This window comes from Sebastes fasciatus, chromosome 1 (genome assembly GCF_043250625.1).
Source record: "Sebastes fasciatus isolate fSebFas1 chromosome 1, fSebFas1.pri, whole genome shotgun sequence".
Lineage (NCBI taxonomy): Eukaryota > Metazoa > Chordata > Actinopteri > Perciformes > Sebastidae > Sebastes > Sebastes fasciatus.
In genome coordinates this window covers 62,501-87,006 of record NC_133795.1, presented here as the reverse complement: position 1 = coordinate 87,006, position 24,506 = coordinate 62,501, and the positions used below count along the sequence as shown (strand labels likewise).

General features: G+C 39.5%; 1 protein-coding gene across 1 annotated transcript in view; it reads left to right on the top strand.

Moving 5' to 3' along the window:
* Positions 1-4,434: 4,434 nt before the first annotated feature.
* The window catches only part of LOC141772454 (keratin, type II cytoskeletal 8), a 28,236-nt gene continuing 8,164 nt past the window's right edge, over positions 4,435-24,506 (top strand). Inside the window, exons 1-5 of the mRNA XM_074643875.1 lie at positions 4,435-4,983; positions 19,136-19,344; positions 19,916-19,976; positions 21,729-21,824; positions 23,989-24,153. Coding sequence (XP_074499976.1) covers positions 4,672-4,983; positions 19,136-19,344; positions 19,916-19,976; positions 21,729-21,824; positions 23,989-24,153 — 843 coding nt within the window. The 5' untranslated portion in view covers positions 4,435-4,671. The remainder of the gene's footprint in view (positions 4,984-19,135; positions 19,345-19,915; positions 19,977-21,728; positions 21,825-23,988; positions 24,154-24,506) is intronic.

The window sequence follows — 24,506 nt, the reverse complement described above, 5'->3', positions numbered from 1 at the left end:
TGATTTTTTTCAACATAGTATTCTATGAGTTTTTTGACATAATATATTTGATTTGAAGGGGTGAGTCTTGGTCAATGCAATGCAGGGGATGAGCTGTGAACTGGGGAACGGGACAGAACAAGGCCGGTGAGTTTGCAGGGGGCAGAGCTGGGTAGCCTGAGTCCCGAGACCCAGAGATGTGTGCTGCTGATCCAGGAGAAATCCAGACGATACAGGAGTGGAATGGAGGCAGGAGGAGGGCAGAGGAGAACAGGTAATTCATTCAAAACAGACTGTGGTACAACTGTGGTTGGTTTGTTCAATCAGACCTCTGTACATGTTCCTATAACAGCTCATGCATTATTGAAGGCCAATGCCTTTAGTGCAGAACCATGATTCATCCACCAGATGGAGACAGTGTTTTCACATGCGTGGCTGCTCAGGTACAGTGGAGACTAGAGACATTAGAGATAGTGAACATAGTGGAGCAGATATTTCCCTCAGGAGTTGGTAGAGACCAAAAACACAAAGACTCTTAATGAATGATCATGTTGCTCTGTAAGGGTCGTGTCTAGAAGGTAACCCTCAAATTGGACTCGCTGCCCGACGACTTATCTTAAAGGTCTCATATTATGCTCATTTCCAGGTTCATAGATGTATTTTAATGTTGCACTAGAACATGTTTACATGCTGCAATGTTCAAAAACCCTTTATTCTTCTCATACTGCAGCCTGAGTCTGCCTGCCTCAGAGCCTCATTCAGCCTCTGTCTGAAAACCCCTGATTCACAGCCTGTCTCCTCCCACTCTGCTCTGATTGGTCAGCGTTTCTGTCAATCAAACGTCCTCAACAACACAGCGTCACGGCCTGAGAGCTGTGAGGGAGAAGCAGAAGAGTAAAATAAACTACTTTAAAGTTTATAAACCAGAAACTTCACCCAGCGCACGTTACCGGAGGAATCTGATCAGAAATCGGCGACACATGATGAACATCTGCGGTCCAGACTCCAGGTTCTCCTGACGGGTTCTCTCAGGTAAATAATGCTATTTATATCTCTGTTAGTTAACTCAGTGTTTACCTCATGCATCAACTCTGTAAACCGTAAACATACACTCTGTTTTACGTCTGTCTTTACAGATCCATCTGTGAGAAATGACCGACAGAATCATCCCAGAGGAGAACAGACAGCTGAGAGCAGACAGCTGAGAGCAGATAGCTGAGAGCAGACAGCTGAGAGCAGACAGCTGAGAGCAGACAGCTGAGAGCAGACAGCTGAGAGCAGACAGCTGAGAGCAGACAGAGGAGAACAGACAGCTGAGAGCAGATAGCTGAGAGCAGACAGCTGAGAGCAGACAGCTGAGAGCAGATAGCTGAGAGCAGACAGCTGAGAGCAGACAGAGGAGAACAGACAGCTGAGAGCAGACAGCTGAGAGCAGACAGCTGAGAGCAGACAGCTGAGAGCAGACAGCTGAGAGCAGATAGCTGAGAGCAGATAGCTGAGAGCAGACAGCTGAGAGCAGACAGCTGAGAGCAGACAGCTGAGAGCAGATAGCTGAGAGCAGACAGAGGAGAACAGACAGCTGAGAGCAGACAGCTGAGAGCAGATAGCTGAGAGCAGACAGCTGAGAGCAGACAGCTGAGAGCAGATAGCTGAGAGCAGACAGAGGAGAACAGATAGCTGAGAGCAGACAGCTGAGAACAGACAGCTGAGAGCAGATAGCTGAGAGCAGACAGCTGTGAGCAGATAGCTGAGAGTAGACAGCTGTGAGCAGATAGCTGAGAGCAGACAGCTGTGAGCAGACAGAGGAGAGCAGATAGCTGAGAGCAGACAGCTGTGAGCAGACAGAGGAGAGCAGATAGATGAGAGCAGACAGCTGTGAGCAGATAGCTGAGAGCAGACAGCTGTTAGCAGACAGAGGAGAGCAGATAGCTGAGAGCAGACAGCTGAGAGCAGACAGCTGAGAGCAGATAGCTGAGAGCAGACAGAGGAGAGCAGACAGCTGAGAGCAGACAGCTGAGAGCAGACAGAGGAGAGCAGACAGCTGAGAACAGACAGCTGAGAGCAAACAGCTGAGAGCAGACAGCTGAGAGCAGACAGAGGAGAACAGACAGCTGAGAGCAGACAGCTGAGAGCAGATAGCTGAGAGCAGACAGCTGAGAGCAGACAGAGGAGAGCAGACAGCTGAGAACAGACAGCTGAGAGCAAACAGCTGAGAGCAGACAGCTGAGAGCAGACAAAGGAGAACAGACAGCTGAGAGCAGACAGCTGAGAGCAGACAGAGGAGAGCAGATGGGAGATACAGAGCTAACCCGTTAGCATGTAGCTACATGCTAACGGGTTAGCTACATGCTACCGCTATGACACGGTGTGTAAACACAGCGACCATCAGGGTGGAAAATAGAAGATGTGAAACAGCAGTCAGTTCATTATTTCTGGTAAAAGACACCTGATAAATGTATGGAAGATCAGAGTAATGGTATATTATTTACAGAAGGAGCTGTCTCTGTGTTACCATGACTACAGACCACCGGAGCTTAGCTTACCGGAGCTCACCGGAGCTGAAAGACTTTCTCCTGTACCATGGCAACATAACTGATGATTACAAATGCTGTGAATAATTAATATTGTCATCTGTCTACTCAAATAAAGTTTGACTGTGAAACAGAAATGTGTTGTGTTGCTTACAGTCACTATTTACTACCTGTACTCTGCTACATGCATGACATCAAATATATATAATATATAAATATCACCTGTTTAAACAGTGTAATTACATAAAGCCTTTGTGAAAGAACATGTTCTATTTAGATGATGGGAGTACATGAAGACTGTTCTGCTGGTTCTTGCAGACTAACAGGAGCTACTTTGCTCATAGTTCGGTTGAGAGTGTGGGGCGGGGTCAGCTACTGGAGGTTCTGCTCTGGTTCGACCAGGAAACCCTTACATGGCTTGCAATTCTCTAATGACGTCAGAAGAGAAAGGAAAAGCTGCAAAGTGATTTTCAACACCCATTTCCGGACAAACGGAGCAGGAGAATAGAGAGAGGATGGTCTTTTATGATACTATGGTGACCTGTAGACACACTGGGGACAGATATTGATGTTTAAAAGACATGGAAAAGTGCATTTTGCATAATAGGTGACCTTTAACCTTAACCGTAACCATCTCACCAGAGTTTCACAATTTGCATGTTACCTTGTAGACACGACCCTCTGTAAGTGCTGGATGTGTAAATAAGCAACTGTCTCAAGGTACTGATATAATAATAATTATAATAAACTTTATTTGTATAGCACTTTTCCAAACATAATTACAACGTGCTTTACATAAGTTAAGATAAAAACAATACAGAATAAAAACAAAATAAAAGGTAAAAATAAAATGTTGAACATAAGCCTTAATAAAACAGTGTGTACAAAAAGTCAGCAATAATGAAATTAAAACAAGGGCAGGAGTAACTCTAAAATGTAGTTAGGGGCGAGGCCGTGTAGGTTTTTAAAAGTAATTAGTAACATTTTAAAATGAATTGGATACCTGACTGGGAGCCAGTGAGGTGCTGAAGGACGGGTGTGATGTGGTCTCGTCTCTTAGAGTTTGTTAATAGTCTGGCTGTCGCATTCTGAGCAATTCATTCCAGCTGCCCTTACTGACGACGTGCAACGCCGTTTAGTGTTCGTCATGGAACACGCTTCAGTGTCAGTTCCGTGTGACTACCGGTACAAACATTTACTGCTCAAACTAAGATAGACATTTCATTTATTCTACTTTATTGTCATACAGACATCAACAACATAAAGTATAAAGATTGTATTTAGGATCAAATATACTTTCGTCTAGTCTAGAAAACGTAGACATGTTTATTAATCTAATGAACATGTTTACCGTTTTAACGATTTACCAGTAAAAACAACATTTATTATTTTGTTTACCTCTATCAGCAGCTATAACCCCATAATTTATTATATCTTCAACTGTGCACTACTGACTTAACAGTACAATAGTTTAGTGCAATAATTCAGCTGTGCAGTAATCTGGTTTACTCCGGCATTAACACTGCATTTATTTAAACAGAACATTTAAACTAACATTCATATTTATTATTATTCTTATTATTATTGCATTTTTATTATGCATCCATTTATATTATTTGCATAGATCCTATTTTTCAGCATTATGATTTGCACTGTTTATATATATGTTTCATATTTTCTTATGATATATACATATATCTATATATTCATTCTAGAACGGGAGCAAAACGTAACGTAATTTCCCCCCCGGGGATCAATACATTATTTCTGATTCTGATAGTTACTGAAGCTGGTCCTTAAGTGGCCTCTGTATTTAAACCTCCACCTTAAAGCAGGAGCTTCGTTGAGCTGTGACTCCATTACGGAGGGGGAGGCTGGAGGAAGATATCTGACACCACATCTCTCCTCCTGTTCTGACTCCACCCTGAGGAGGTTTAAAAGGCCACGAGACACCTGAGACACCTCAGTGTGGTCTGACATCTTATACTCACCTGGTTCACTTCTCTCTGCATCTCGTTGACTCAGTCGTTCGTTCTCTTCTCAGCCTGTTTTTACAAGTCTTCCTCATCTTCTTATTAGTTTCCCCAGTCTCCTGCTCTTCTAGCTGTCTGTTTCCACCACCTGCTTCTCTAGTTTCATATCTCCGTCTCTTTGTCTCACCATGAGCCTGAGTCGTACCAAGCGGATCAGCTCCAGTAACTCCGTCCGGAGCAGCAGTGGCTCGAGGAGGCTGAGCGGTTTTAGTCCAGGTCCGGGTGGTTTCAGTGGCATCTCCCTGAGCAGCAGCTCTCTCTACGCCGGCACCAACGGGCACCACCACGGCCTGGGGGCCCCGCTGGCCTCGCTGTCCGTCAACAAGAGCCTGCTGGCCCCCCTCAACCTGGAGATCGACCCTAGCCTGTCCATGAGCCGAGCCCACGAGAAGGAGCAGATCAAGAGCCTCAACAACCGCTTCGCAACCTTCATAGACAAGGTAAGAGACTAGAGCTTCATAGATGAGGTAACAAGAATAGAGCTTCATAGATGAGACTAGAGCGAGACTAGAGCTTCATAGATGCGGTAACGAGACTAGAGCTTCATAAATGAGACTAGAGCGAGACTAGAGCTTCATAGATGAGGTAAGAGACTAGAGCTTCAGAGCTGAGACTAGAGCTTCATAGGTGAGGTAATGAGACTAGAGCTTCATAGGTGAGGTAATGAGACTAGAGCTTCATAGATGAGGTAACAAGACTAGAGCTTCATAGATGAGACTAGAGCGAGACTAGAGCTTCATAGATGAGGTAAGAGACTAGAGCTTCAGAGCTGAGACTAGAGCTTCATAGGTGAGGTAATGAGACTAGAGCTTCATAGGTGAGGTAATGAGACTAGAGCTTCATAGATAAGGTAATGAGACTAGAGCTTCATAGATAAGGTAAGAGACTAGAGCTTCAGAGCTGAGACTAGAGCTTCATAGATGAGGTAATGAGACTAGAGCTTCATAGATGAGACTAGAGCTTCATAGATGAGGTAATGAGACTAGAGCTTCATAGATGAGACTAGAGCTTCATATATAAGGTAGGAGACTAGAGCTTCATAGATGACACTAGAGCGAGACTAGAGCTTCATAGATGAGGTAACGAGACTAGAGCTTCATAGATGAGACTAGAGCGAGACTAGAGCTTCATAGATGAGGTAACGAGACTAGAGCTTCATTAATGAGACTAGAGCGAGACTAGAGCTTCATAGATGAAGTAACGAGACTAGAGCTTCATAGATGAGACTAGAGCGAGACTAGAGCTTCATAGATGAGGTAAAAGACTAGAGCTTCAGAGCTGAGACTAGAGCTTCATAGATGAGGTAATGAGACTAGAGCTTCATAGATAAGGTAAGAGACTAAAGCTTCAGAGCTGAGACTATAGCCTCATAGATGAGGTAATGAAACTAGAGCTTCATAGATAAGGTAAGAGACTAGAGCTTCAGAGCTGAGACTAGAGCTTCATAGATGAGGTAATGAGACTAGAGCTTCATAGATAAGGTAAGAGACTAGAGCTTCATAGCTGAGACTATAGCTTCATAGATGAGGTAATGAGACTAGAGCTTCATAGATAAGGTAAGAGACTGGAGCTTCAGAGCTGAGACTAGAGCTTCATAGATGAGGTAATGAGACTAGAGCTTCATAGATAAGGTAAGAGACGAGAGCTTCAGAGCTGAGACTAGAGCTTCATAGATGAGGTAATGAGACTAGAGCTTCATAGATAAGGTAGGAGACTAGAGCTTCATAGATGAGGTAATGAGACTGGAGCTTCAGAGCTGAGACTAGAGCTTCATAGATGAGGTAACGAGACTAGAGCTTCATAGATGAGACTAGAGCGAGACTAGAGCTTCATAGATGAGGTAACGAGACTAGAGCTTCATAAATGAGACTAGAGCGAGACTAGAGCTTCATAGATGAGGTAACAAGACTAGAGCTTTATAGATGAGACTAGAGCGAGACTAGAGCTTCATAGATGAGGTAAGAGACTAGAGCTTCAGAGCTGAGACTAGAGCTTCATAGATGAGGTAATGAGACTAGAGCTTCATAGATAAGGTAGGAGACTAGAGCTTCATAGATGAGACTAGAGCGAGACTAGAGCTTCATAGATAAGGTAGGAGACTAGAGCTTCATAGATGAGACTAGAGCGAGACTAGAGCTTCATAGATGAGGTAACGAGACTAGAGCTTCATAGATGAGACTAGAGCGAGACTGGAGCTTCATAGATGAGACTAGAGCTTCATAGATGAGACTAGGGCGGGACTAGAGCTTCATAGATGAGGTAAGAGACTACAGCTTCATAGATGAGACTAGGGCGAGACTAGAGCTTCATAGATGAGGTAAGAGACTAGAGCTTCAGAGCTGAGACTAGAGTTTCATAGATGAGGTAACAAGACTTGAGCTTCATAGATGAGACTAGAGCTTCATAGATAAGGTAATGAGACTAGAGCTTCATAGATAAGGTAGGAGACTAGAGCTTCAGAGCTGAGACTAGAGCTTCATAGATGAGGTAACGAGACTAGAGCTTCATAGATGAGGTAAGAGACTAGAGCTTCAGAGCTGAGACTAGAGCTTCATAAATGAGGTAACGAGACTTGAGCTTCATAGATGAGACCAGAGCTTCATAGATGAGGTAACGAGACTAGAGCTTCATAGATAAGGTAAGAGACTAGAGCTTCATAGATGAGACTAGGGCGAGACTAGAGCTTCATAGATAAGGTAACAAGACTTGAGCTTCATAGATGAGACCAGAGCTTCATAGATAAGGTAATGAGACTAGAGCTTCATAGATGAGGTAAGAGACTAGAGCTTCAGAGCTGAGACTAGAGCTTCATAGATGAGGTAATAAGACTAGAGCTTCATAGATGAGACTAGAGCTTCATAGATGAGGTAACGAGACTAGAGCTTCATAGATAAGGTAAGAGACTAGAGCTTCATAGATGAGGTAACGAGACTAGAGCTTCATAGATAAGGTAAGAGACTAGAGCTTCATAGATGAGACTAGGGCGAGACTAGAGCTTCATAGATGAGGTAAGAGACTAGAGCTTCAGAGCTGAGACTAGAGCTTCATAGATGAGGTAAGAGACTAGAGCTTCAGAGCTGAGACTAGAGCTTCATAGATGAGGTAACGAGACTAGAGCTTCATAGATAAGGTAAGAGACTAGAGCTTCATAGATGAGGTAACGAGACTAGAGCTTCATAGATGAGACTAGGGCGAGACTAGAGCTTCATAGATGAGGTAAGAGACTAGAGCTTCAGAGCTGAGACTAGAGCTTCATAGATGAGGTAACAAGACTTGAGCTTCATAGATGAGACTAGAGCTTCATAGATAAGGTAGGAGACTAGAGCTTCAGAGCTGAGACTAGAGCTTCATAGATGAGGTAATGAGACTAGAGCTTCATAGATGAGGTAACGAGACTAGAGCTTCATAGATGAGGTAAGAGACTAGAGCTTCAGAGCTGAGACTAGAGCTTCATAAATGAGGTAACGAGACTAGAGCTTCATAGATGAGACTAGAGCTTCATAGATAAGGTAGGAGACTAGAGCTTCATAGATGAGGTAACAAGACTTGAGCTTCATAGATGAGACCAGAGCTTCATAGATGAGGTAACGAGACTAGAGCTTCATAGATAAGGTAAGAGACTAGAGCTTCATAGATGAGGTAACGAGACTAGAGCTTCATAGATAAGGTAAGAGACTAGAGCTTCATAGATGAGACTAGGGCGAGACTAGAGCTTCATAGATGAGGTAAGAGACTAGAGCTTCAGAGCTGAGACTAGAGCTTCATAGATGAGGTAATAAGACTAGAGCTTCATAGATGAGACTAGAGCTTCATAGATGAGGTAAGAGACTAGAGCTTCAGAGCTGAGACTAGAGCTTCATAGATGAGGTAATAAGACTAGAGCTTCATAGATGAGACTAGAGCTTCATAGATGAGGTAACGAGACTAGAGCTTCATAGATAAGGTAAGAGACTAGAGCTTCATAGATGAGGTAACGAGACTAGAGCTTCATAGATAAGGTAAGAGACTAGAGCTTCATAGATGAGGTAACGAGACTAGAGCTTCATAGATAAGGTAAGAGACTAGAGCTTCATAGATGAGACTAGGGCGAGACTAGAGCTTCATAGATGAGGTAAGAGACTAGAGCTTCATAGATAAGGTAATGAGACTAGAGCTTCATAGATAAGGTAAGAGACTAGAGCTTCAGAGCTGAGACTAGAGCTTCATAGATGAGACTAGTGCTTCATAGATGAGGTAACGAGACTAGAGCTTCATAGATAAGGTAATGAGACTAGAGCGTCATAGATAAGGTAAGAGACTAGAGCTTCAGAGCTGAGACTAGAGCTTCATAGATGAGGTAACGAGACTAGAGCTTCATAGATAAGGTAAGAGACTAGAGCTTCAGAGCTGAGACTAGAGCTTCATAGATGAGGTAACGAGACTAGAGCTTCATAGATGAGACTAGAGCGAGACTAGAGCTTCATAGATGAGGTAAGAGACTAGAGCTTCAGAGCTGAGACTAGAGCTTCATAGATAAGGTAAGAGACTAGAGCTTCATAGATGAGGTAATGAGAATAGAACTTCATAGATGAGACTAGAGCTTCATAGATAAGGTAAGAGACTAGAGCTTCAGAGCTGAGACTAGAGCTTCATAGATGAGACTAGTGCTTCATAGATGAGGTAACGAGACTAGAGCTTCATAGATAAGGTAATGAGACTAGAGCGTCATAGATAAGGTAAGAGACTAGAGTTTCAGAGCTGAGACTAGAGCTTCATAGATGAGGTAACGAGACTAGAGCTTCATAGATAAGGTAAGAGACTAGAGCTTCAGAGCTGAGACTAGAGCTTCATAGATGACACTAGAGTGAGACTAGAGCTTCAGAGATGAGGTAACGAGACTAGAGCTTCATAGATAAGGTAAGAGACTAGAGCTTCAGAGCTGAGACTAGAGCTTCATAGATGACACTAGAGTGAGACTAGACCTTCATAGATGAGGTAACGAGACTAGAGCTTCATAAATGAGACTAGAGCGAGACTAGAGCTTCATAGATGAGGTAACAAGACTAGAGCTTCATAGATGAGACTAGAGCGAGACTAGAGCTTCATAGATGAGGTAAGAGACTAGAGCTTCAGAGCTGAGACTAGAGCTTCATAGATGAGGTAATGAGACTAGAGCTTCATAGATAAGGTAAGAGACTAGAGCTTCAGAGCTGAGACTAGAGCTTCATAGATGAGGTAATGAGACTAGAGCTTCATAGATAAGGTAGGAGACTAGAGCTTCATAGATGAGACTAGAGTGAGACTAGAGCTTCATAGATGAGGTAACGAGACTGGAGCTTCATAGATGAGACTAGAGCTTCATAGATGAGACTAGGGCGGGACTAGAGCTTCATAGATGAGGTAAGAGACTACAGCTTCATAGATGAGACTAGGGCGAGACTAGAGCTTCATAGATGAGGTAAGAGACTAGAGCTTCAGAGCTGAGACTAGAGCTTCATAGATGAGGTAACAAGACTTGAGCTTCATAGATGAGACTAGAGCTTCATAGATAAGGTAGGAGACTAGAGCTTCAGAGCTGAGACTAGAGCTTCATAGATGAGGTAACGAGACTAGAGCTTCATAGATAAGGTAAGAGACTAGAGCTTCATAGATGAGGTAACGAGACTAGAGCTTCATAGATAAGGTAAGAGACTAGAGCTTCATAGATGAGACAAGGGCGAGACTAGAGCTTCATAGATGAGGTAAGAGACTAGAGCTTCAGAGCTGAGACTAGAGCTTCATAGATAAGGTAAGAGACTAGAGCTTCATAGATGAGGTAATGAGAATAGAACTTCATAGATGAGACTAGAGCTTCATAGATAAGGTAAGAGACTAGAGCTTCAGAGCTGAGACTAGAGCTTCATAGATGAGACTAGTGCTTCATAGATGAGGTAACGAGACTAGAGCTTCATAGATAAGGTAATGAGACTAGAGCGTCATAGATAAGGTAATGAGACTAGAGCTTCAGAGCTGAGACTAGAGCTTCATAGATGAGGTAACGAGACTAGAGCTTCATAGATAAGGTAAGAGACTAGAGCTTCAGAGCTGAGTCTAGAGCTTCATAGATGAGACTAGAGCTTCATAAATAAGACTAGAGCTTCATAGATGAGACTAGAGCTTCATAGACAAGGTAAGAGACTAGAGCTTCATAGATGAGGTAACGAGACTAGAGCTTCATAGATAAGGTAAGAGACTAGAGCTTCAGAGCTGAGACTAGACCTTCATAAATGAGACTAGAGCTTCATAAACAAGGTAAGAGACTAGAGCTTCATAGATGAGACTAGGGCTTCATAGATGAGACTAAAGCTTCATAGATGAGACTAGAGCTTCATAGACAAGGTAAGAGATTAGAGCTTCATAGATGAGACTAGAGCTTCATAGATGAGACTGCAGCTTCATAGATGAGACTAGAGCTTCATAGATAAGGTAAGAGACTAGAGCTTCATAGCTAAGACTAGAGCTTCATAAATAAGACTTGAGCTTTATAGATTAGACTAGAGCTTCATAGATAAGACTAGAGCTCCATAGATAAGCCTAGAGCTTCATAGGTAAAGTAAAGAGACTAGAGCTTCATAGATAAGGTAGAGAGACTAGAGCTTCATAGATAAGCCTAGAGCTTCATAGGTAAGGTAAAGAGACTAGAGCTTCATAGATAAGCCTAGAGCTTCATAGATAAGGTAACGAGACTAGAGCTTCATGGATAAGATAAGAGACTAGAGCTTCATAGATAAGGTAACAAGACTAGAGCTTCATAGATGAGGTAACGAGACTAGAGCTTCATAGATAAGAGACTAGAGCTTCATAGATAAGGTAACGAGACTAGAGCTTCAAAGATAAGCCTAGAGCTTCATAGATAAGATTTGAGACTACAGCTTCATAGATAAGGTAACGAGACTAGAGCTTCAAAGATAAGGTAATGAGACTAGAGCTTCATAGATAAGATAAGAGACTAGAGCTTCATAGATAAGGTAACGAGACTAGAGCTTCATAGATAAGCCTTGAGCTTTATAGATAAGGTAGAGAGACTAGAGCTTCATAGATAAGCCTAGAGCTTCATAGGGAAGGTAAAGAGACTAGAGCTTCATAGATAAGCCTAGAGCTTCATAGATAAGGTAACGAGACTAGAGCTTCATAGATAAGATAAGAGACTAGAGCTTCATAGATAAGGTAACGAGACTAGAGCTTCATAGATGAGGTAACGAGACTAGAGCTTCATAGATAAGATAAGAGACTAGAGCTTCATAGATAAGGTAACGAGACTAGAGCTTCAAAGATAAGCCTAGAGCTTCATAGATAAGGTAACGAGACTAGAGCTTCATAGATAAGCCTAGAGCTTCATAGATAAGGTAACAAGACTAGAGCTTCATAGATAAGATAAGAGACTAGAGCTTCATAGATAAGATAAGAGAATAGAGCTTCATAGATAAGGTAAAGAGACTAGAGCTTCATAGATAAGCTTAGAGCTTCATAGATAAGGTAGAGAGACTAGAGCTTCATAGATAAGCCTAGAGCTTCATAGATAAGAGACTAGAGCTTCATAGATAAGACAAGAGACTAGAGCTTCATAGATAAGCCTAGAGCTTCATAGATAAGATAAGAGACTAGAGCTTCATAGATAAGACAAGAGACTAGGGCTTCATAGATAAGGTAAAGAGACTAGGGCTTCATCCTTCATCCTTATAACCACTTGTGGTGACAATGCAGGTAAAGTTACTTAATTTCTCTTTAAAATGAATCTCTGCCTTTAATTTGCATTTAATATGTTTTATAAAATGTGTTCAATTTGGCCCCAAAACACATTTTAAGTTCAAATTGTAGCTAACCTTGTAAAAGCATTTGTACTATTTGTGCCGTCATTCACAAATTGTTATGATAAAGATATTGATTGTAACCGCTTAAAGAACTCAAGCTGATCTTAATGAAGACCTACAAGGTCACAATTATAACACAAGCTAACCTGGTATATCAGAGCCTGAGTGGGTGAATAACTACAGACGTCCGGCCGGTAGTAAAGTAGTAAATACTGCGTGTTAACTGGGGAAGTCAATGTGAGCAGTAGCTGTGTTGTTGAGGTTCCCACAGAAGGAGTGAGCAGCTCTGTGATAAAGCTGGACATTGATACCGTACTCAGGGAACGTCTCTGCTTTCTCACGGAGTCGGTAACACACCGTCACAATAGAGGCTTTGTTGGCTTCTCACATTAGCAGATACACTTCAGGCGAACAGAGACGGGTTAGGAGGTCCAAATGTACAAAACTAACCTCTTTTTTTAGCCTTTCTGAGAGCTGATTTACATTTTTTAAGACGTACCATAAAGAGGTCAAACACTCCTACTGATATAGTATTGATCTGGAAGGTTAAAGATACAGCATGTCCTGTGATCATTATACTCCTGCCATCTTTCTGGTTTAGAGCAAAATATGCAGAATTTTAATCCACATTAATGTGCAAAGTGAGAAAAAAGTAAGATAAGACTTTATTGATTACTGGTTGGGAAATCCTCAGTTACAGCAGCACAGAGAGACAGAAAGTTTAGTTACTGGGGAACAAACGAGGAACTAACTGCTAGTGAACCACTAATTCAGCCGATTAGACTGTTGTCAGGCTATTAAATAGGCGCTAACAGTCACTATAAGCACCATAGATGTGGGTCAATAGCGGCCTACTAAACCCACTAGTTGGTTTTATCAACTATTCACATGGTTGATCACCAAAAGAAGGTATAAAAGGACACAACACCTCTAGCAACTGCAGAAATTATGACAGGAGCAGAAGTGGAAGACGGACACTGTAGTATAGACAGTGTGAAATTCCATAAGTGATGGAGGTCGGGGGCGATGGATGAGCGTTCAACCAGGAGACCGGAGTTCAAATCCTGTGTGAAACCAACAAGGTGTAGTTGTCTTTGTGTTGGCAGTTGTTTTTTTTAACCCAAAACACAATGTTTTTCCCTCAACTTAACTAAGTGTTTTTTATATTTAGTTTAGTTTAGATTCATTGCCTAAACCTAAAGAAGTTGTAGTTTTATTGTCTAAACCTAAAGAAGTTGTAGTTTTGTTGCCTAAACCTAAATAAGTTGTAGTTTTATTGTCTAAACCTAAAGAAGTTTTAGTTTTGTTGTTTAAACCTAAAGAAGTTGTAGTTTTATTGCCTAAACCTAAAGAAGTTGTAGTTTTGTTGCCTAAACCTAAAGAAGTAGTAGTTTTATTGTCTAAACCTAAAGAAGTTGTAGATTTGTTGTCTAAACCTAAAGAAGTTGTAGTTTTGTTGCCTAACCTAAAGAAGTTGTAGTTTTATTGTCTAAACCTAAAGAAGTTGTAGTTTTATTGTCTAAACCTAAAGAAGTTGTAGTTAACTAACTTACTCATTATTTAATGGTTCACTAGCAGTTAGTACTCATATGTTCCCCAGTAACTACTCATATTTGTGTCTTTTATTGTAAAGTGTTATCCTCTCTAGAGCTCCCAGCTAGTCCAGGAGTTTAGATGTTGAACTTTGAGGCAGTAAAACTTCTTGTTTTACTCTTCAGAACTGCTAAAAGGCAAAGTCGAGTCAACTGACTAATAAACAAACCCAGCAGTTACCGGTGTAACCCAAGCCGGCCGATCCCAGCAGCACTGAAACATTAAAGAGCTGCTCCCCCTCATGCAGAGAAGTAATCAGTCTGATGATGATAACCGAGTTTAAATCTGAATGAGGCTCAACGATCCACTGGGACAGGTGATAGTATTTATTGATACTGAAATGATCAGTTAAAAGAATTCAGTGAATGTTTCTGGATGTAAACAGCCCTTTAAACCCTGAATCAGTGGTACTAAGCCTCTGGATATTTAAGCTATCATCCCATTTCCGTCCTGTTGAGTTGTAACCTGATGAATCAGGTCAGACATGGTGTGGTTGTGTCTCCGAGGGAGAGTATTCAGCTGTGAACAGAGCGCTGGCTTTGTGTCGGAGGGAGGAGGTATAATAGGTGGTGGATATACCCGGCCGCAGGCAGGAAACTGGAGCCGGGCAAATTCAGGCAGGTGTTGATGTTGAGCTGCTGCTCTGCTGGAATGATGCCGTTTCTTTAACCTGTGAATACCTGAGGAAGGACGTTATTATTCTACAGTTAACTATTATTTCAAGGATATACTAATCGGTAACACCTCATTTTACAGGTCTGCAAATTCCATGGTAATTAGGTGATAATATAGCAAGTAACCTAAAAATTTCTTTGGAATTACTGCCAAATTACCCCAATATTTATCACAATATTTACCTCAATATTTATCACAATATTTACCTCAATATTTATCACAATATTTACCCCAATATTTACCTCAATATCTACCTCAATATTTACCCCAATATTTACCTCAATATCTACCCCAATATTTACCTTAATATTTACCCCAATTTTTACCTCAATTTTTACCTCAATATCTACCCCAATATTTACCCCAATATTTACCTCAATATTTACCCCAATATTTACCTCAATATTTACCTCAATATCTACCCCAATATTTACCTCAATATTTACCCAAATATTTACATCAATATTTACCTCAATATCTACCCCAATATTTACCTCAATATTTACCTCAATATCTACCCCAATATTTACCTCAATATCTACCCCAATATTTACCTCAATATTTACCCCAATATTTACCTCAATATCTACCCCAATATTTACCTCAATATTTACCCCAATATTTACCTCAATATCTACCCCAATATTTACCCCAATATTTACCTCAATATCTACCCCAATATTTACCTCAATATTCACCCCAATATTTACCTCAATATTTACCCAAATATCTACCCCAATATTTACCCCAATATTTACCCAAATATCTACCCCAATATTTACCCCAATATTTACCTCAATATCTACCCCAATATTTACCCCAATATTTACCTCAATATTTACCCCAATATGTACCTAAATATTTACCCCAATATCTAGCCCAATATTTACCTCAATATCTACCCCAATATTTACCCCAATATTTACCTCAATATCTACCCCAATATTTACCTCAATATCTACCCCAATATTTACCTCAATATTTACCTCAATATCTACCACAATATTTACCCCAATATTTATAACAATATTTACCTCAATATTTACCCCAATATTTACCTCAATATTTACCCCAATATTTACCCCAATATTTACCTCAATATTTACCCCAATATTTACCTCAATATCTACCCCAATATTTACCTCAATATCTACCCCAATATTTACCCCAATATTTATCACAATATTTACCTCAATATTTACCCCAATATTTACCTCAATATTTACCTCAATATCTACCTCAATATTTACCTCAATATTTACCTCAATATTTACCTTAATATCTACCCCAATATTTACCTTAATATTTACCCCAATATTTACCTCAATATCTACCCCAATATCTACCTCAATATTTACCCCAATATTTACCTCAATATCTACCCCAATATCTACCTCAATATTTACCTCAATATGTACCTCAATATCTACCCCAATATTCACCTCAATATCTACCCCAATATCTACCCCAATATCTACCTCAATATTTACCCCAATATTTACCTCAATATCTACCCCAATATCTACCTCAATATTTACCCCAATATTTACCTCAATATCTACCCCAATATCTACCTCAATATTTACCCCAATATTTACCTCAATATCTACCCCAATATCTACCTCAATATTTACCTCAATATTTACCCCAATATTTACCTCAATATTTACCTCAATATTTACCCCAATATCTACCTCAATATTTACCTCAATATTTACCCCAATATTTACCTCAATATTTACCCCAATATCTACCCCAATATTTACCTCAATATTTACCCCAATATCTACCCCAATATTTACCTCAATATTTACCTCAATATCTACCCCAATATCTACCTCAATATTTACCTCAATATTTACCCCAATATTTACCTCAATATTTACCTCAATATTTACCCCAATATCTACCTCAATATTTACCTCAATATTTACCCCAATATTTACCTCAATATTTACCTCAATATTTACCCCAATATCTACCCCAATATTTACCTCAATATTTACCTCAATATTTACCCCAATATCTACCCCAATATTTACCTCAATATTTACCTCAATATTTACCCCAATATTTACCTCAATATCTACCCCAATATTTACCTCAATATTTACCTCAATATTTACCCTAATATTTACCTCAATATTTACCCCAATATTTACCTCAATATTTACCTCAATATCTACCCCAATATTTACCTCAATATTTACCCCAATATTTACCCCAAGCATTGGTCATTTACTGTATACATAGCAACGGTCTGTTATACATAGCAACGGTCAGTTATAAATAGCAACGGTCTGTTATACATAGCATTGGTCAGTTATACATAGCAACGGTCTGTTATACATAGCAACAGTCTGTTATACATAGCATTGGTCAGTTATACATAGCAACGGTCAGTTATACATAGCAACGGTCAGTTATACATAGCATTGGTCAGTTATACGTAGCAACGGTCTGTTATACATAGCAACGGTCAGTTATACATAGCAACGGTCAGTTATACATAGCAACGGTCTGTTATACATAGCATTGGTCTGTTATACATAGCATTGGTCAGTTATACATAGCAACGGTCAGTTATACATAGCAACGGTCTGTTATACATAGCATTGGTCATTTATACATAGCAATGGTCTGTTATACATGGCAACGGTCAGTTATTCATAGCAACGGTCTGTTATACATAGCAACAGTCAGTTATACAGAGCAACGGTCTGTTATACATAGCATTGGTCATTTATACATAGCGACGGTCAGTTATACATAGCAACGGTCTGTTATACATAGCAACGGTCAGTGATACATAGCAACGGCATGTTATACATAGTAACGGTATGTTATACATAGTAACGGTATGTTATACATAGCAACGGTCTGTTATACATAGCAACGATCTGTTATACATAGCATTGGTCAGTTATACATAGCAACGGTCAGTTATACATAGCAACGGTCTGTTATACATAGCATTGGTCTGTTATACATAGCAACGGTCTGTTATACATAGCATTGGTCAGTTATACATAGCAACGGTCAGTTATACATAGCAACAGTCAGTGATACATAGCAACGGTATGTTATACATATCAACGGTCTGTTATACATAGCAACGGTCTGTTATACATAGCAACGATCTGTTATACATAGCATTGGTCAGTTATACATAGCAACGGTCAGTTATACATAGCAACGGTCTGTTATACATAGCATTGGTCTATTATACATAGCAACGGTCTGTTATACATAGCATTGGTCTGTTATACATAGCAACGGTCAGTTATACATAGCAACGGTCAGTGATACATATCAACGGTCTGTTATACATAGCAACGGTCTGTTATACATAGCAACGGTCTGTTATTAAGAAATAACAGACTGTAGAACGCCGGGATTGACCAATCAGAATTGAGTATTCAACAAAGCCGTGTAATAAATACAAATAACCAACTGATGTTAGCATGTTCTTCTCTCTGTTCAGTCTTCTGGAACTTTAAATGATGATTGATATGTTCGAAGGAACACTGAGACACACAAAAATATTTCTTAAAAGGATAACTTCGGTATTTTTCAAGCTGGACCCTTTTGTCTCATGTTTTTGTGTCTAAGTGACAAATGGGGATAACACTTTTTAAACTGGTCCAGTATTGAGGGATTTCTGATCATCTGTGCTTCATATTTTCTCGGATTCAATTAACACACAAATATTATGCATTGATTATGTAAATAACCCAGTTTCTTTCAACACCTGGTGGTTCAGACCAGGTTGTTCTTTTACTAATTACAAGCATGTCCATCAGTTTTTAGAGTCCCTCAGAAACTTCTATTTTGTGTCTCAGTTCTGTTTTTTTCGTATTTGCATCATGTTTTTTTGTGTGTTGTCAAATTGGAAAATATGTTTAATTTTCTTCTGTTTTATTTATTTGAAACATATTTTTAAATGTACATATTTTATGTATTTACATTTGTTTTCTTAAGTTACAGTGTGTTGACCTTCCCTACGTTTGTTCTTCTAAATAGAGCTGCAACGATCAGTCGATTAATCGATTGAAAGGAAATTAATAATAATTAATTACTCGTTAAAGTAATTCTTCAAATGTTCGATGGTTCCAGGTTCTGAAATGTGAGAATTTGCTGCTTTTCCTTGTTTTATATCGTAGTAAACCGAATGTCTTTTGTACTGTTGATCACACAAAACAAAACATTTAAATTGTTGAAATGTCTTACATTTTTACAAAATAATTGCATCGGATAGTTTAAGGTGAATCTACTGAGACATAAAACATTTAATAGTGTTTTTGTTCCTTTTGTTCTTGATTATAACGTGTCAATACGGAACACGTGTCTGAAGTCATACAACCACAAGTTAACTGATATTATCCTGTTAAAACAGGAGCTGAATAGTCAGCTAACAAACACGAAATCGGTCAAAAGAAGGTGCATCATGGTATCTCTGTCTATCTCCTAATTTTTTCCCACCTCCATCATTCAGGTTCGTTTCCTGGAGCAGCAGAACAAGATGCTTGAGACAAAACTGGATTTGCTGCAGGGTCAGGGGGTGGGCCGGTCCAACGTGGAGCCCCTGTTTGAGGCCTACATGGCGGGTCTGAGGCGCCAGATGGACCTGGTCAACAACGACAAGACCAAGCTGGACGGGGAGCTGAGGAACATGCAGGGCCTGGTGGAGGACTACAAACACAAGTAAGTCTCTGTGGTAGTAAATAGAGTCTCTGTGGTAGTAAATAAAGTCTCTGTGGTAGTAAATAAAGTCTCTGTTATAGTAAATAAAGTCTCTGTTATAGTAAATAAAGTCTCTGTTATAGTAAATAAAGTCTCTGTGGTAGTAAATAAAGTCTCTGTTATAGTAAATAAAGTCTCTGTTATAGTAAATAAAGTCTCTGTTATAGTAAATAAAGTCTCTGTTATAGTAAATAAAGTCTCTGTTATAGTAAATAAAGTCTCTGTTGTAGTAAATAAAGTCTCTGTTGTAGTAAATAAAGTCTCTGTTGTAGTAAATAAAGTCTCTGTTATAGTAAATAAAGTCTCTGTTATAGTAAATAAAGTCTCTGTGGTAGTAAATAAAGTCTCTGTTATAGTAAATAAAGTCTCTGTTATAGTAAATAAAGTCTCTGTTATAGTAAATAAAGTCTCTGTTATAGTAAATAAAGTCTCTGTTGTAGTAAATAAAGTCTCTGTGGTAGTAAATAAAGTCTGCGGCAGCGGACGGAGTCTCAGTATATATCATTGTATTTGTGTCCTGTCTCTGTTGCAGATATGAGGATGAGATTAACAAGAGAAACAACCTGGAGAACGACTTTGTTATCCTAAAGAAGGTCAGCACACACATTCATTCATACATTACAGGTGTGGTGAGTAAGATGAGCCACTCTATTGTCCTATATTGTCCTCTATTGTCTCTACTCTCTGCATTCCTAAATGCATTAAAACCATAAATGCTTCAGTACCTTTATTGTCAGCGTCACATGAGAACAGCAGCCAGAGTCCATCCAAGAAATCTGGCTTCATGGCCCGGCTCACCTTATACCGCCCCGCCTATTTTTCACTTCCTGTTCAAACGCAATTGTGTTAGTTCTTCCGGTTTAGTGGCAGCAGTACTGTTAAGCAGCTGCACTGCGGAGATCGCGTGGTTTTAGTAGAGACATACGGAAATGTCCTGAAATCACATATGAGGACATTTTGTAGTGTCTCATGGTTTAGATAGCTCCGCTATGAGGAGCTACAAAAGCTCCGAAGTATATCAGTACACCGGCCGGTCAGCGTCGTGTCCACAGTGTTTCTGTAAACTGTCACTACCAGATAGATGATAGGTGACGGGTAGACAAAGGTCCGACCTAGAGAGGGGACATTTATAAAGAGTTGTTACTTCAGGACACAACAATGATCAAATCCAAGCACCTGTTTTCCACTATTTAGCTGCTAGTAGCTAGGTCGCGCTAGACAGCTAAAGCTAAAGCTCGCTAGCAGCTAGCGAGCGCCAAGGCCTATTGATAGAGGCCGGGTCACTCGTCATCAATGCATCATATCTTTGAGCGGCAACACATGCACAGTAAAATCTGGTCTGAACTTGCCGAAATTGAGCCAATCGCAATGCACGACCACGGCTTCAGTTACACTGCACATGTGTTATACCCCATACCCCAAAGACCCGGGCCCCCGCCTCCTTCTATAGGCCTTGACTCACGATATCTGTAGCTGGCTAGCTAGCTTGTTATCTATTGCCAAATTGCTAGCTATAAATAGCTATGTAGCACTAGCTAGCTAGCTGCTAGTTATAAATAGCTATAGCTAGCGCTAGACTCTTAATGTGTGTACCAATCCGCGTACTTCTGTACTTACACTTACCATTTTGAGTGCATAAGTGCGTTCACACTGTGAAGTACGGCAACATGCAGTGCACTCCAAGTACCCGGATGTTGTACTCAGAACGGTCAGATCGTTGAGTCTGGAACGCTGGACACTTTTCACACTCAATTGTCGCCATCTTGGCTACGTAGCGGAAGGGGCGGAGCCACGACCACGATTCAAACATGTGGAAATGGCGGCAGATGATGCAGGAGCTTTTGCTGTGCTGAACAACGTACCTTATAGATGTCAATGGGCTACGTAGATAACAGAATAAAACAATACGTAAACATACCGGTGCATTTTCAGCCAACAGGAGGACACATCGTAGGCGACGGCGTTAGAAACATAATTTCAACTCTGCGTTCATTTTCTGTGTATTCTTGATGAACAAAGCAGGCAGATATTTTGGCGGTAGTGAACGGGTAGAACCTGAAGGAGGCAGCAGCAACACAAAGGATAGCAGCTGCCGTAAAACCCCGAAGAAGAAGAAGGTATTTTGGCGGGTAGAGAGCCGTGGTGAAATGTTGCGATTGTCATTTCCGGTCAGTGCGCCGCAGAGTATTCCATTAGAGACGACCCTACACCGCTGAAATATACGCACTACTCAAGTAAGTACAGAGTGCACACAGTGCACTACACTGAAGCGTACTCCAGGAAGTACGCGGATTGGAACACACTCCTAGTCTTGTTAAATCTCTGTTGTTTCTGTGTGTTTTCAGGATGTAGACTCGGCCTACCTGGTGAAGGCCGATCTGGAGGACAAGGTGGGAGCTCTGACTGACGAAATCAACTTCCTGCGTAACGTCTACGAGGAGGTACTGAAACTATTTAATCATCTTCCTGTATTTCTTTATTTGCATACTCTGCTATCCAGTTATTTCCCTCTGTTACTGTCTCACTGACCTCTGGTTCATTGTTCCGTCTCACTGGAGACATTAACTGTCTTTGGATGTTTTTATATCAGCCAATAGAAATCTTTTGTCTTTAGTTATTGTCACTTATTGTATCAACACTGAAACACAGGAAACATGTTCATTTTATCCCCTGAATAGATCGAAGGTCTGCAGCTTCACACAAACTGTCTGAACACGATGAGCTGTTATACATAGCAACAGTCTGTTATACGTAGCAACGGTCTGTTATACATAGCAACAGTCTGTTATACGTAGCAACGGTCTGTTATACATAGCAACAGTCTGTTATACGTAGCAACGGTCTGTTATACATAGCAACAGTCTGTTATACGTAGCAACGGTCTGTTATACAGAAATTACAGACCGCAGAATGCAGTGATTGACCAATCAGAATCGAGTATTCAACACAGCCGTGTTATAAGTAAAGTTATTCTTTTACTAATTACTAGCATTTCCGTCAGTTTTTATTGTCCCTCAGAAACTTCTATTTTGTGTCTCAGTTCTGTTTTGTCGTATTTGCATCGTGTTTTTTTGTGTTGTCAAATTGGTGAATATGTTTAATTTTCTTGTTTTATTTATTTGAAACATATTTTTAAATGCACATATTTTATGTATTTACATGTGTTTTCTTAAGTTGCAGTGTGTTGACCTTCCCTACGTTTGTTCTTCTAAATAGAGCTGCAACGATCAGTCGATTAATCGATTGAAAGGAAATGAATAATAATTAATTACACGTTAAAGTAATTCTTCAAATGTTCGATGGTTCCAGGTTCTGAAATGTGAGAATTTGCTGCTTTTCCTTGTTTTATATCGTAGTAAACCGAATGTCTTTTGTACTGTTGATCAGACGAAACAAAACATTTAAATTGTTGAACAATTTTAATTTGAAGATGTTACGTCATTTTTTTAAACTTTTCTTTTATGTAGACCAAATGATTAATTGATTTAAAATAATTGGCAGAATAATTAATAATGAAAATAATTGTTAGTTGCAGCCCTATTTTTTATTTTAGTAAGACTTAATAATTTTATATATTTCAAAATGTTAAAAACGTTCTTAACCAATGAACGGCAAAATATCGGAAATTTTACAAAATAACTGCAGTGGATGGTTTAGGGTGAATCTACTAAGACACAAAACATTTAATAGTATTTTTGTTCCTTTTGTTCTTGATTATAACGTGTCAACACGTAACACATGTCTGAAGTCAAACAACCACAAGTTAACTGATATTATCCTCTTAAAAGTCACATTTTTATGGAGGACGGAACCGGCCCGTGACAGCCCCTCATTTACATAATGAGGCAGAAACGCATCAAGAAATGTAAAAAGAAATGTGTAAAGAAAAGAATACAGAAATAAATATATTTGGGCAAAAATAAATAAGGGGTGAAATGCAAAGGGAAAATCTGGAATAAATAAATGCATAGATACATACATTTAAAAATAAATAAAAAATAAATGCCAAAAAAAATAAATAATGTAAAGATTAATAAAAACTAAATACATAAATAAAGACATACATTTGAAAATGGATATAAAATAAATAAAAGATGAATGCAAAAATAAATAAATATTAAATGCGAAATATATAAAATATGAATACTAAAATAATTAAATAAATAAAAAATGCATTAAAAATGTATAAAATAAATACATGAATAAATAAAAGGGAAAAGTAAACCGAAGAGTAAATAAATAAGGGAATTAATAGAAAGTTAAATAAATAAAGAAGCAAATTAAAACAGAATTATGAATTTATGTCCCATTTTATCAATTAATTATTGGCTATATTTAACGTTATTTTCGCTGTATTTAATGACATATTTATTTATTTATTTATTGTTTTGGCAGGTTCCGTCCTCCATACATCAAGTCAAAGAAAGAATCAAACAAAAATATCCAATTTTAGAAACAAAATGACAAAAAAAAGGAAACTTATTTAAATTTAAATAGAATTGGTCCTATATTGTCTCAAATAATTATTTAATTGTGGTTCACCACTTGTTGCCATACAGGATGGTATATATTGATGATATATTGTGTTTCCTGTCCTCTGACCAGGAGCTGCGTGAGCTGCAAGCCAGCATCAAGGACACCTCGGTAGTGGTGCAGATGGACAACAGTCGCAGCCTGAACATGGAGCAGATCGTAGCTGAGGTCAAAGCCCAGTACGAGGAGATCGCAGCCCGCAGCCGAGAGGAGGCCGAGGCCTGGTACAAGACCAAAGTAAGGAGACGGGACTCCTGAGTGTAATGTGTCCAGGAACAGAGCACTGGCTATCCAGCATCCATCATAATCCCTTATATCAGCCTACAGTGTGCAGCAACATTCAACCTCTTTAACTCACATCTCCGAACTAAAGAGGTGACAAACTGTTATTTTAGAGTGAAATCCAAAATTGAACCAAACAGACACTAAGAAGACATTTAAGAGGAAATATTCAGATCCTTTACTTTAAAGCCCTCCTCCAGCCAGTTTTTACTTTCTGTTTTTTGGTTAAGCTTCTTTCTGAAACAGAGAATGGGGGTTTGGTTAATAGTCAGACGTTATTCATTACCATGGCAACCAGATTTCCTCGT